Source organism: Nicotiana attenuata, chromosome 2, assembly GCF_001879085.1.
Source record: "Nicotiana attenuata strain UT chromosome 2, NIATTr2, whole genome shotgun sequence".
In the NCBI taxonomy this organism is placed as follows: domain Eukaryota; kingdom Viridiplantae; phylum Streptophyta; class Magnoliopsida; order Solanales; family Solanaceae; genus Nicotiana; species Nicotiana attenuata.
The window spans coordinates 3,478,306-3,492,914 of NC_031990.1; the positions used below are offsets into that span (position 1 = coordinate 3,478,306).

Below are 14,609 nucleotides of genomic sequence, written 5' to 3' on the forward strand. Positions count from 1 at the left end.
CCCATGAAGCCCCTTCTACTTTAATAATTTGTGTAGAGTAACACTGAAAGGTTAGTATTTGATCTTCTGTCACAAAATTAACCGAGACATTTAGCTAACGTTTGGATATAATTTGACTAAAATTTGGAAAAAAAATTAAAGATGAGATGCAAAAAATAGTATTTGGAAGTCAAAATTATGCTTGAACATGTATTTTATTCAAAAAAAAGTTTTAAAATCTTTTTAGTAAAAAATTTCAAAGAATTGAAAACCAGTCTAAACAACGTCTTCATAAACTGCACAAAAATTAGTCACAACCAAACAATGTTTCCATATATATATATTTGGAAAATAGAAAGTCAAAGTATTTTCATATTCCAACAATTATTTTAAAGAATCATTCGATGTTCGAAGTTCATTTAACCAACAACAATAATAAATTCAGTGTATCCTCATAAAGTGGGGTCTGGGGAGGATATTGTTTAAGCAGACCTTTTCGCTATAACATCAAAATACAATCAAACCTCTCTATAACAGCCTCTTTTGTTCCAAATATTTTTGTATATTATAGCGAAGTGCTGTTATAGAGATCATATATTATAACACAACATGAAAATTAGTTTCGAAAAAGCTTAGGTTTTATAGTGAAGTGTTGTTATATAGGGATGATATTATAGAGAGATCTACGGTATAATTTATACATAGACTTGTTTCTTTAATTCTAACGAACATTCTCAATAAGTAACTAAAATAACTTATGAAAAGGCTAAGATATTTTAAAATAGTTTTTTACTTATAAAATAAGAAACAAATAAAAAATATCTGTCGACATGAATATGTCCCACTCTACAGCTCGTGTTAGTTTTATTATTATTACACATACGACCAGTTTCAATCCACCACGTGCAATTTGGTCCCCTCTTTTTTATCTATATATACAACTCACACCCACAACTACTCTACGGTCAAAGCAACTAAAACAAACAAAGCCATATACAGCAGTTCCAAAGAAGCAGAGAAGCAGAAATTTAAGAGAAAAAGGAAAAAGAAATCGAAGAAAAGGAAAGTAGAAGAGTGAAATTTTGAAGGAAATGATCAAAGGCGTACACAGAAATCAGCAGCAATTGGAATTACCAGCGGGATTTAGATTCCATCCAACGGATGAGGAATTAGTTCAACATTATCTCTGCCGTAAATGCGCTGGGCAGCCTATTTCTGTTTCAATTATAGCTGAAATTGATCTTTACAAGTTTGATCCTTGGCAATTACCTGGTAATTTTGTCCTCTCATTTCTCTTCTTCTTTCATATTCTAGGTATACAAAGAACAGATTAATTGACTTATTTTAGGTTTTAACTATAATTTTTAGAGCTTATAACAGGGTTGAATTTTTCAATCTTCCGATTTGGGTTTTGGGTTAGTAGGATGATTATATACTAGTAAGTTGAGTGACCTTCTGTAAGAATTTCTAGTGGTTGTTATTTGTGAATAAAATGGTTTTCTTTCAAAATTTGTTCTGGAATTTTAATTATTTTAAAGGAAAATTCAGTTTTTTTACCGAATTATATTATTAATAATAATTTTTTTGACTGTCAATGGAGTTCTTTATCCAAATAGCCGGTACATTCCCTATTTACTTTTTGGAGCTGGTATACATTAATTTATTTAGATTATATACATATTATACATAGATTATATAATATATTATACAGTTAGACATATCTGTAACAACATTCTTATATTATTCATTCACTATAAAAGTCAGCCTTTTTTCGGAACCATTTTTATATTATGTTATAATATATGTCCTTTATAACAGCACTTCACTATAAAAACTGGAGTAATAAATATCGTAACGAATAAGACTGTTATAAAGATGCTTGACTGTACATCTGTCAGCTATTTTAAATTTTAGCAGCTGCATTCTTCTATCCTAAATAATTTGTATTTGATAAATGCAGAGAAGGCTTTGCACGGCGAAAAGGAATGGTATTTTTTCTCACCAAGAGATAGAAAATATCCGAACGGCTCACGGCCGAACAGAGCGGCCGGAACCGGTTACTGGAAGGCAACCGGAGCTGATAAGCCAGTGGGAAAGCCCAAGACTTTAGGGATAAAGAAGGCGTTAGTGTTTTATGCTGGAAAAGCACCTAGAGGAATCAAAACCAATTGGATAATGCACGAATATCGACTCGCTAATGTGGACCGGTCTGCGGGCAAGAGCAATAGCTTGAGAGTAAGCGCTTTCAGATTCAGGATTTAAACTTTATAGGTTCGAATCTAAAATTTTAGTATTATAGTCGAAATTTTGTTATTTGTACTTATTTAGTGAACCTTTTGCAGCTTGATGATTGGGTATTGTGTCGAATATACAACAAGAAGGGCACACTTGAGATGCATTACAATGTGGATAACAAGGAGCATTTGGGCTTCGAGGAAGTTGAGGAAGAAGAGGAAAAACCAAAAATTTTACCATTTTCACAAAGTAATGAGTTGATAGCACCATTAGCACCAGCGCCGATGCCACCGCGGCCACAATCGATGCCTACAAGAGACTACTTTCACTTCGAAACGTCTGAGTCAATGACTAGAATGCATACAACAAACTCGAGCTCTGGCTCAGAGCCGTCATGTGATAAGGAGGTCCAAAGTGCTCCCAAATGGGACGACCTCGACAATGCCCTTGATTTCCAGCTAAATTATTTGGATAGCTTCCAATATGACCCTTTCGAGCAAAATTGCAACATTGATCAGTTCAATTCTTTTCAAGACATGTTCGTATACATGCAGAAACCTTATTAGTTATTAATCTGGAGCGAATCAAAATTAGTCAAGCCACTGAATTCTGAATTCCAAATACCCCTACTAATTGTATAATCATTGGATTTAACTGATTGTGATCCAAGGCTTTATTCTTTGGTGTAGGTCACTTTTTTTTTGTGGGGGGGGGGGGGGGGGGTAGGGGATGGTGAAATATGGAAAATGCAAGTCAAATTTGGTGGGCTATAGCTCAAGTGAGCCTTGACAAGCATAGTCAGAGGACTATGTTGAAGGCTTATGGTAGGTACATGTAAAATAAATGAAAATTTGTCAATATCAAGTTATGATTCTTCGAATCCAGTAATGACGATTTCTGCACAAGTTTATCTCAGATCATTAAGGGGTGTATGATTAAAAAACTAATTATATAGGAATATAACACATGTATTGTTATAAAGTGAACAATCAAAACATGAAATTTTATGTATGAGTTGCAATACCAAACACATGAATTTTTTTATGCATGTATTCACATACAAAAAATTAAGTGCATTCTAATCCTCGTACTTCAAATACTTTCAATTCACATAAATTGAATAAACATTTAAAAGTTGTGATGGATAAACTTTTATCCTTAATTCAAGCTGAGAATAAAAAATATTAATAGACGGATCCAAATTAATTGAGACCAGAGAGCAGTACTGGAACTGAACGAAAACATTAAAAAAAAGCATAAATTGGAATAGAGAGAGTTCTCATGTTGAATGGCCAAAATAATATGTAACCCAAAATAATATGCAAGTTTCGACCCATTCTACACATATATTTATTTTTCTTAATTAAATTCTTTTCGTCCCAATTTATGTGGCAGTGTTTTATTTCGAGAGTCAAACAAGTATTTTTTTACTATTACAAAATTTTTCTAATATGTAAATCCTACTTGGAAAAAACTTTTAAATTCTATGTTCAAATATATGATCAAAGTTAAAAAGTTTGACTTTAAAACCAAAAAAATGTCATATAAATCGGGATAGATTTAGTAATAAAATAATGCACATAGGCAATTGGTTCCTATTTTCCCGAGGATACGTTGTAATCTATCTCGGATTCTATATTCTCCCGAATATCTCGTAACATCATTTTGTTCTTTTTCTTTGATCAGAAGCAGTAAAACTGATTTTCGATTGGAAGAAATAATCGCTTAGATCAGAATTGAGCTATGGACTCTGCTGATTGGCGCACTCAACTTCTACCCGATTCTCGTCAAAGGATTATCAACAACATGTAATTTCCCTTTTCCTTTTTTTCCTTGTTTTTCTTTTATCAATGATTTTCGATTCCAACTTATAGTGTTCCTTTGTGTTTATCTGTTCCTGAAAATGATCGTTTAGGCAGAAGTTTTGACAAGTCAATTCGGGGACTTGTTTATGTTCTGCTTTCCATTTTGTGAAAACTCACTTGTCCAGATGAATTGGAAGTGTATGCCTTAGAATTTTCCAGTATTCGTAATCACTCAATGCCGCTGCTTCTTTCTTTAGCCGAGGGTCTAACTGAAATAGCCTCTCCGCCTTCCCAGGATAGGGGTGAGGTTTGTTGTTGTTGTTGTTGTTGGTAATCACTCAAGGAATTAGTTCAAGTGAAAAACCTACTTTTTTTTATGACTGGTGTACGGGCCAGCTTAGACTATTAAGTTGGATAGCTGCTACCTCCCAGTGGCACAAGTACCAAGGGTCCAAGGCTTACGGAGATGAGAATCAATGACCCAGTGTTTTTTACCTTCCGCTGGGATTTGAACCTGAAACCCCATGGTTCTCCTTCTTCTTCGTTGACCACTAAGTCACACCCTTGAGTTAACTCTGTAGTGGCTTATATTTTGTTTTAGATATGTCAAAAATTCCTTATCTAAAAAGATATGTCAAACTTGACAGGTTGCATCAATTTATTAATTGGATAATAACTGAGTAGAGGCAGATTCATGATTTGAACTCTATGGGTTCGGAATTCTAGGACAAACTGCTACTTCAAGTGCTAAAAACTCGGTTGGAAATTTAATATTTGTTCAAATTTTGATTTCTTAGCACATATGTAGTTTGTGTCAAACCTACTGAGTTCGATCGAATCCATATATTACACTCTACATCTGGCCCTGTTAAACAGATATTGTTAAGGGAAAACAGGTTTTTGGCTTTCGAAGCAGGGTGTAATCTCAATTATATCTTATCTTGAATAGGCATTTATATAGATTATGCTCTTATGAACCCGTTCAGCTGAATTCTTGCTGATATGGCTGTGTAGAACCGAGACCTTAAAGAGGCACCTTTCTGTCACTAGGGAAGAAGGAGTTCAGGAGCTCAAGAAAATTGCAGTGGGGTTTGAGGAAAAGATCTATACTGCTGCCACAAGTCAAGTATGCAGTCTAAACTTGCTTCTATTTGTTTGAATAATGAAATTGTTTTCCACCTGGTTGATATTGTTCTTGCTTGTATTAATGTGCATTTACATTTCAAGTCATTTTGACATGTTGTATTCATTTTTGAATTTTAGCTCTAATTTATCTACTGTTGCAGCCAGATTATCTACGAAAAATATCTCTAAAGATGCTGACTATGGAGACAAAATCTCAAAATCCTATGACCAATTCGAGCAATGCTGCAAGTAGTGGTCAGAATGGCCATGACCCAGGTGAGGAATGAAAGTTCCTGTGCTGTATTTCGCATTAACAAATCATTTGTCCGACAGGATTACTTAGTTATGATGTTGGAAAAGCCTGCTCTCTATGACTACAAAGTGTAGAGGAAAGTGTTCAGTCTCCCCTCTCTCGTCAATGTTCCTTTCTCACCACTGAAAATTCTCAGTTGCCGTCCGCCTTCTGTACCTACCTTGATATTACAAGCCCCACCCTTTTTATCCCATCATTGACATCACCTTTGAAAAATCATCTTTTTTTCTGATCGTTTTTATGCTCTAAGGGGAAGAAAAACTTTTATCTGCTTAAAGAAGTGTCAGCTTTAGCTGACTAACAAAGAGGCTTTTGAAATGAAATGCATATTTTGGGAGTGAAGGTACCGCCCCAGCTGGAGCTGCAGCCGGAGCTATGGACGCCCCTGATTGGCGGACTCAACTTCTACCTGATTCTCGTCAAAGCATTGTGAACAAGATGTAATTTTCTTTTTCTTTTCTTGTAACTTGTACTTTCTTTTCCTTTTTCAAGGATTTTGGATTTCGACTTTAGGTATCCTTTGTGTTTATCAGCTTCTGAGAATAACCATTTAGGCAGAAGTTTGACAAGTCTAATGGATACCTGTTTTTCGGCTTTCCTTTAATGAAAACACACTTCTCTAAGCGAATTGAGTAATCCTATTATTGGGTGGATTAATTGGAAGTTGATGCCCTACATATTTCCAATTCTGGTAATCACTCAAGGAACTAGTCCGAGTGGAAAACCTACTTTAACTCTCTGTGGCTTACATATGTCGAAATGACAAGTAGCAGCGCAAGTTAATTGGATAATAACTAATATTGTCACGAGAAAACAAGTCTTAGGCTTTCACGCAGGGCGTAATGTCAAAAAATTCATCGTTAAAAAACGTCTTATCTGGATTGTGCTCTTATCAACCCGTTAAGCTGAAGTTTTCCTGATATGACTGTATAGAACCGAGGCCTTAAAGAGGCATCTTCCTGTCACTAGACAAGAAGGAGTTCAGGAGCTTATGAAAATTGCAGTGGGGTTTGAGGAAAAGATCTATACTGCTGCTACAAGTCAGGTATGCAGCCTAAACTTGTTTCTCTTTGTTTGAATAATGCAATTTTTTCCCACCTGGTTGACGTTATTCCTGCTTGTATTAATGTGCATTTACGTTTCAAGTCATTTTGACAAGTTGTGTACATTTTTTATTTTAACTCAAATTTATCTAATATTACAGCCAGATTATCTACGAATGATATCTCTAAAGATGCTGAATCTTGAGACAATATCTCAAAATCCTACAACCAATTCGACCAATGCTGCTAGTAGTGGTCAGAATGCCGATGACCCAGGTGAGCAATGAAAGTTCGTGTGCTGTATTTCACATTAACAAATCTTTTATCTGACAGGATGCTTTATATAAACATAATTACTTAGTTATGCTGTTGGAAAAGCTTTTCTCTATGGCTACAAAGTGTACAGGAAATTTTAGATGCTTGAACCAATGTACCTATAACATTTTAGGTGACTACTTAGTAAGTATTGGTGTCTGCCCTAGCGTCAGAGTCCTGGTCACTTAAAGTGCTGTTTATCTACTTTCCGACCATCCTTTTTCTTTAAGCTATCCAGAAAAAGAGGAACAAAAGAAAAACAGATTATTTACAGTACTACATACTATTGTTTATTTGTCTCTCATTTTGTATAATCGGTTTTTGCAAAGCAATGGTTTCTGTCTCTAATATCTCTTAGTAGTTATTATTAATTTGTGCTCTAGGTCAGAGTCCTAGCCCCTTAAAGTGCTGTATACTTTCTGGCTATCCTTTTTCTTTTCATTAGCCATAAAAAGAAATCCTCTATTTCATTTTCTTTTTATTTTACTGAGAATATCTTAGCTGGCAGCCTTAAAACCTTGTTAAGTGAATCGGGGGTTAGATTAGAATTAATAAAGATTTGGAGGTTACATTACAAGTCCCGTCCTCTGCATCCCATCATTGACATCACCTTTGAAACATCATCTAAGGTTTATTTTCTTCTGATTGTATTTATGCTCTGAGGGGAAGAAAAATCTTTTATCTGCTTAAAAGAAGTGTCAGATTTAGTTGTCTAACGAAGAGGTTTTTGAAATGAAATGCATATTTTGGGGAGTGAAGGTACCGCCCCAGCTGGAGCTGCAGCCGGAGCTATGGACGCCGTTGACTGGCGGACTCAACTTCTACCTGATTCTCGTCAATGGATTGTCAACAAGATGTAATTTTCTTTTCCTTTTCTTGCAACTTGTACTTATTTTTCTTTTGTCAAGGATTTTGGATTTCGACTTGAGGGTTCCTTTGTGTTTATCAGCTTTTGAGAATAACCATTTAGGCAGAAGCTTGACAAGTCTCATGGATACCTGTTTTTCGGCTTTCCTTTAATGAAAACACACTTCTCTAAGCAAATTGAGTAATCCTATTATTGGGTGGATTAATTGGAAGTTGATGCCCTACATATTTCCAATTCTGGTAATCACTCAAGGAACTAGTCCGAGTGGAAAACCTACTTTAACTCTCTGTGGCTTACATATGTCGAAATGACAAGTAGCAGCGCAAGTTAATTGGATAATAACTAATATTGTCACGAGAAAACAAGTCTTAGGCTTTCACCGCAGGGCGTAATGTCAAAAAATTCATCGTTAAAAAACTTCTTATCTGGATTGTGCTCTTATCAACCCGTTAAGCTGAAGTTTTCCTGATATGACTGTATAGAACCGAGGCCTTAAAGAGGCATCTTCCTGTCACTAGACAAGAAGGAGTTCAGGAGCTTATGAAAATTGCAGTGGGGTTTGAGGAAAAGATCTATACTGCTGCTACAAGTCAGGTATGCAGCCTAAACTTGTTTCTCTTTGTTTGAATAATGCAATTTTTTTCCACCTGGTTGACGTTATTCCTGCTTGTATTAATGTGCATTTACGTTTCAAGTCATTTGACATGCTGTATGCATTTTTGAATTTAACTCTAATTTATCTAATGTTGCAGCCAGATTATCTACGAAAAATATCTCTAAAGATGCTGACTATGGAGACAAACTCTCAAAATCCTATGACCAATTCGGCCAATGCTGCAAGTAGTGGTCAGAATGCCCATGACCCAGGTGGGCAATGAAAGTTCATGTGCTGTATTTCACATTAACAAATCATTTGTGTGACAGGACGCGTTGTATAGACCTAATGACTTAGTTATGATGTTGGAAAAGCTTGCTCTCTATGGCTACAAAATGTACAGGAAAGTGTTCACTCTCCCCTCTGTTCCTTTCTCACCACTGAAAATTCTCAGTTGCCCTCTGACTTCCATACCTACCTTGACATTACAAGCCCCGCCCTCTGCCTCTCATCATTGACATCACCTTTGAACATCATCTTAGGCTTTTTTTCTTCTGATTGTTTTATGTTCTGAGGGGAGAAAAACTTTTATCTGCTTAAAGAAGTGTCAGATTTAGTTGTCTAACGAAGAAGCTTTTGAAATGAAATGCATATTTTGGGGAGTGAAGGTACCTCCCCAGCTGGAGCTGCAGCCGGAGCTATGGACGCCGTTGATTGCCGGACTCAACTTCTACCTGATTCTCGTCAAAGGATTGTCAACAAGATGTAATTTTCTTTCTTGCAGCTTGTTCTTTTTTTTTTTTTTTTTTTTTTTTTTTTTTTTGCGTCAAGGATTTTGGATTTCATCTTTAGGTTTCCTTTGTGTTTATCAGCTTGTGAGAATAACCATTTAGGCAGAAGTTTGACAAGTCTAATGGATACCTGTTTTTTGGCTTTCCTTTAATGAAAACACACTTCTCTAAGCGAATTGAGCTATCCTATTATTGGGTGGGTTAATTGGAAGTTGATGCCCTAGATATTTCCAGTTCTGGTAATCACTCAACGAACTAGTCCGAGTGGAAACCTACTTTAACTCTCTGTGGCTTACATTTTGTTATAGATATGTCGAAATGACAGGTAGCAGCGCGAGTTAGCTGGATAATAACACTGACTAATATTGTCACGAGAAAACAGGTCTTAGGCTTTTCACCGCAGGGCGTAATGTCAAAACATTTTCATCATTAATAAATGTTTTATCTAGATTCTGCTCTTACCAACCCGTTAAGCTGATTTTTTGTTGATATGACTGTATAGAACCGAGACCTTAAAGAGGCATCTTCCTGTCAGTGGAGAAGGAGGAGTTCAGGAGCTCAAGAAAATTGCAGTGAGGTTTGAGGAAAAGATCTATACTGCTGCTATAAGTCAGGTATGCAGTATAAACCTGCTTCTATTTGTTTGAATAATGCAATTGTTTTCCACCTGGTTGACATTATTCCTGTTTGTATTAATGTGCATTTACGTTTCAAGTCATTTTAACATGTTGTATGCATTTCTGAATTTGACTCAAATTTATCTTATATTGCAGCCAGATTATCTACGAAAAATATCTCTAAAGATGCTTGACTATGGAGAACATCCTATGACCAATTCGACCAATGCTGCAAGTAGTGGTCAGAATGCCCTTGGCCCAGGTGACTAATGACAGTTCATGTTCTATGTTTCACATTAGCAAGACGCTTTCTATAACCTAGTTACTTAGTTCTGCTGTTGAAAAAACATGCTCTCTGCATCTACATAGTGTACAGGAAATTTAGATGCTTGAACCAATGTACTAGTCGTTTGCCAACGGGAATCCTAATTTGGGGAAGAGACAATGATATGTTAATGCAAATGAGATATATGTCCAAATAAGCAGCCAAGTCAGCAGAAAATATAATTTTAAGCCTTTTTCATCCCAGTTGGAGTTCCGTTAATGAGGAGGGTAATTTTGCATTTCTTGGCTAACGGCAAGGGAAAGATTGGTCCTAAATTGAAACAGAGGGTAAAATTGCACAATATCGAATAGTTCAGGGGCAAATTTAACCCTTTCCCGTTCTATTAATGTTTGAGCAAATAACATGCCCCTTATCTATAATATTTTAGGTGACTACTCTTAGTAAGTACTGATTTGTGCTCTAGGTCAGAGTCCTAGCCCCTTAAAGTGTTGCTTATCTACTTTCTGACCATCTTTTTTTATTTGTATTAGAAATCCCAAATGAAAAAAGAACAAAAGAAAAGCAGATCATTTAAGACTCTATATACTGTTGTCTGTTTGTCTAATAATAAAAACTTAGTCAAAGTTCTCATTTGGGAATAAGTTTTCACAATGCAATGGTTTATGATTCTCGTATCTTTTAGTACTATAATTGGATGCCCGTGGTAACAGTTTGATGTAGAATGTAAATATTATTCATTTACACAGTATGCTAACTTTACCAGACAATACTATTTGAGTATCTACCAAATAGTGAATGTCAGAGTATGTTTATATAGAATAGTTTTCCATCTTATCAATGACCCTTGTGATATGTCTATAGAAGAGTAAAGTGCTCCAAAAACTTTCTAAGCGAAGCAAGCATTTGATAAATTAGTTTTCACGAATACCTTAATATGGTTAACCAACTCATAACATCAAATTCCAAATAAATTTGAATACAAGGAAAACAACCTTCAAATAGATTAAGGGAAGCTTTAGAAACTCCCTTATAAAAGGAAAACAAAGGAAACAAGAACCAAAGTTTGAAAGGCAAAAAATATTAATCAGTTCTAATTTGTCTGAGGACAATAAAGCAAGTAAGATAAGTCAAACCATCCATAACTGTTGAAGATCACCATCTATCCTGAATCTTGTCCTGCAAGTTGACACATATGAAGTATAAAACATTCTGCAATCTTAAGTATGAAAACTGAGCTTCAAACTATGGAAACACATCCAATCACTTCCCAAATAACATTTCTGCAGGAAAGAATGAGTAGAGTACAAAGCAACTCCTATTGTGTACCTAAGTCTTTTGTTATCTCACTGGGACTTCATATAACTTGTATCTTGATGCTATGATCAGCCGTATGAAGTTCAAATTTTTAAAAAGGATTAGAATATAGATAGGATCTTTTCATAGATAATTAGGGATAATCCATCAATAGCTTCGATTACTAATTCATACAGAAAAGGACAAGAATCAATAGTTATCCTATGGATTCGTGTTTTTTATTCCAAGAACGCAAGGGCATGTTGCTTGAATAAGTTACTGCAGCATTCTCTTTTGCTTCCTCAATAGGTGTAAGCTTTGAAATGGACCAAATTCAGGATTTTAATCCTAAATTGGATTATCTCGGGAATGTCCTTGATTTCGAGCTAAATTATACAATGGACGGTTTCCAGGATGACCCTTTTGGACTCCAAATGCAGCAGCAAAACTTCAAGACAAGATTGACCAATCTAATCCTTTCCAAAGCATGTTCGTATACATGCAGAAATCCTACCAAAATTGTGTAGATCATTGGATCTAATTAATTATGATCCTTGACTTCTTGTTCGTTCTTTGGTGTATGTCAACTTTTTAGGTCATGGGGGTAGAGGGCGAGAAGTAAAGTGGAGGATGGTTAGAAAAATAGAAAAGTCAAGTCAAATATGGTGGGCTATAGCTCAAATTAGCCTTGACAAGCATAGCGAGAGGACTATATAGAAGGCTGGTGATAGAAAATTTATTAATCTCAAGTTATCATTCTCCAAATCACATTGATTACAACTATTTGGCACAAGTTTAAAAGGAAAGTAATCAAAATTAGCGGATATATTTTAGACACTAGTCTTTGAGTACGCACGTTGTAGGATACATGTACAAAAAATCTAAAAAATCACTTAAATATTAAAGAAAATAAAATAAAATTAAAAGGAGGTGTAAGTTTCTGTAAATGATTAAGGTTTATCCTGTTTAGTTAAATGGATAACAATCTCTTGTGTCTCTCTAGTACAAGTATTTGCTTGTCATGAAGTTATATTTGTTGCTTAACTGATATAGCGAATTGTATGCTTCAGTTTGAATGAAGCAATTAGTAGAACGTTGCGCCCATAAATTTCTAAGTGATTTTTCGGCATGTGGGTGCTTATTGGTTTTGGCTTACTGCATTTTTGGAAGGAACTATAATTATATTACATAGTTTAAATAGGGCAAAATCTCAAATTGATTTTAAAACCCGAAATATTAGGGTTTCCTAGTTCAAATAAAGAAAGATTTAATAAGCAAGATATTAGTTGATTTCAAATTTCTAAATATTAGGAGAATAATTCTTCATAAAAATATTAGGAAAATAATTAAATGACAATTTAGTCCAATTTGAAATATATTTTTAAAAGGTAAAAGAGTCGATCAACATTTCGTGTTGGTGCTTCGTGTTTTTTCTTTCTAATAGTTAAAATATAGATTTTTTGATTGTTTATAATAGTTTAGACATAGATTCTTGCCAGGAAAGGGAAATTACTCGAGGAAGCACGAAGAGAAAGAGAGAAGACTCGGGAGATAATGTTGAAGAGCATAATGATCAAATACTACCAACATTTACATGTGAAATATGCACTGAAGTTGTTCCAATAACCAAGAAATTCAACAATTTTCATAGTTGCAATCATTCTTTTTGCTCAAAATGCATAGAGAGGCACGTCGAAGTGAAAATCCAACTAAGGATTGCTGATATACAGTGCCCGTATGTAGATTGTGGGAAACTTTTGGACCCTCTAGTATGTAGAACGATGATTCCCTTATCGATTTTCGAGAAGTGGTGTGACCTTCTCTGCAAGCAGGCTCATTTAGGATTCGAGAAATGTTACTGTCCTTATCAAGATTGTGGAGAACTCATTGTTAAAGAGTGTGGGGATGTTGTTGGAAAATCGGAGTGTCCTAAGTGCAGAAGATTGATTTGCTTTCAGTGTGGGCTTCCATGGAATGTCTGTGAAGAAAATGGATGTTCAAAGGTGAATGATACTTTGTTCAAAGAACTTGTGGAGCAAAAGCAATGGACTAAATGTCCTAGCTGTAATATGTATGTCGAACGAATTGCAGGCTGCAATCATATGCAATGCAGGTTCTCTTTTTCTCTCTCTCTCGTTACATATGGGTTTAACTTATACACTGATATAAAGATTTTTTGCAGTATCGATGAATTTTAACCTGTTGTAACAGGATATCTTCCTTATTTTTCGAATTATTAATCTCACTTATTATGGGCAGTCACTTATATTATCTTTTAGATACTCTGACAGTAGAAAAAACTCTTACACATCCGTTAAAAATTAAATTCAAGCACATAATTGGTTTTAGTATGGTTGGCATGATGGTGAAATTACTCTATTATACACACATGTTTACCTACATATGACCACGATCAATGTTCCTTTTAGAAACAACTACTAAGGGAGAAGACACTTTTCACATCCCTTCTCAGTTAGCTATCTAACATCTCAGCCACCTAGTTATATGTCCATATTAAATTGTATGCCCTGTAATGAGTCTTGTTCTTCCACTGTTTCGTGGAAATTCAGCGACCTCTTGTCGATGAAAAGTTGAGGCTGGCAGTTTAAGCTGTTGCCCGCAACCCCCCATCCAAACCCAATTTTTTTTACTTATATACATTGACAATGTAAATAATGTAATTTAGCGTCTTGTAATAGGTTTTACGTCTTATTTTTCAAGTTATTAATTGTAGTTATTATGAACAACTACGTGCAATTATCTTTTAGGTGGTCTCATAGCGGGATAATCTTTTTTACTGTCAATGTACAAAAGTTAAACCAAGGAAAAAGGTCCCATATGCCTGTATGTTTTCAATTTCTTCCTTTAGTTATTCTCCTACATCAATTAAAAATCATTACATGGATTATTGAAACTATATATTTACTGGATGAAACAACTTGAATCCTCATTATGCTTTTAAGGTTTAAGATGTGCAAATGAGTAACTCTCAGTAAATTTCTTTTTGCAGATGCAATTTCAGTTTCTGCTACAAATGCGGGAAAAACCCTACTGCTCAGAGGCGCTGGTGCAGGTGCAAATAAGATTGAAGATCCTCATTTTGCACATGTTAGGTTCACCTTTTTTCATGATAAAAGGTTGTATATTTAATAAAATAACTATAAATGGTTTGATTTATATACACTGACGTTGTTAAAAATAATTGCACTATCAATATGTTGCCTGCTACTTATCTGCTTTATATGTTCCATGTTACGGATCCACAAATCATAGATATATATATATATACATATAATTATCATGTAAATGACTAGGTAGTTTTATTTTTTTTTTTTTTTTTTTTT

The 14,609-nt window shown here is 34.9% G+C and overlaps 2 protein-coding genes across 6 annotated transcripts; both read left to right on the top strand.

Annotated features, from left to right (window-relative positions):
- LOC109243138 (NAC domain-containing protein 2-like) lies at positions 923-2,890 on the top strand. Its single transcript, XM_019410041.1, has 3 exons — positions 923-1,251; positions 1,940-2,214; positions 2,322-2,890. Exons 1-3 carry the CDS (start codon positions 1,071-1,073, stop codon positions 2,778-2,780), a joined length of 915 nt encoding a protein of 304 aa, XP_019265586.1. The 5' UTR covers positions 923-1,070; the 3' UTR covers positions 2,781-2,890.
- LOC109243112 lies at positions 2,923-14,506 on the top strand. 5 transcript variants are annotated; one of them, XM_019410012.1, is made up of 15 exons: positions 2,923-3,038; positions 3,901-4,022; positions 5,034-5,145; positions 5,306-5,420; positions 5,801-5,897; positions 6,391-6,502; positions 6,662-6,776; positions 7,575-7,671; positions 8,166-8,277; positions 8,436-8,550; positions 8,947-9,043; positions 9,572-9,683; positions 9,843-9,948; positions 12,754-13,378; positions 14,276-14,506. In XM_019410012.1, exons 2-15 carry the CDS (start codon positions 3,958-3,960, stop codon positions 14,346-14,348), a joined length of 1,953 nt encoding a protein of 650 aa, XP_019265557.1. In that variant the 5' UTR covers positions 2,923-3,038; positions 3,901-3,957; the 3' UTR covers positions 14,349-14,506. The 5 variants fall into 5 exon arrangements, 4 of the variants coding, with proteins under 4 accessions (XP_019265557.1, XP_019265565.1, XP_019265574.1 ...); XR_002070504.1 differs by having other exon boundaries at positions 2,923-4,022; positions 12,765-13,378; XM_019410020.1 differs by having other exon boundaries at positions 2,923-4,022; positions 5,070-5,145.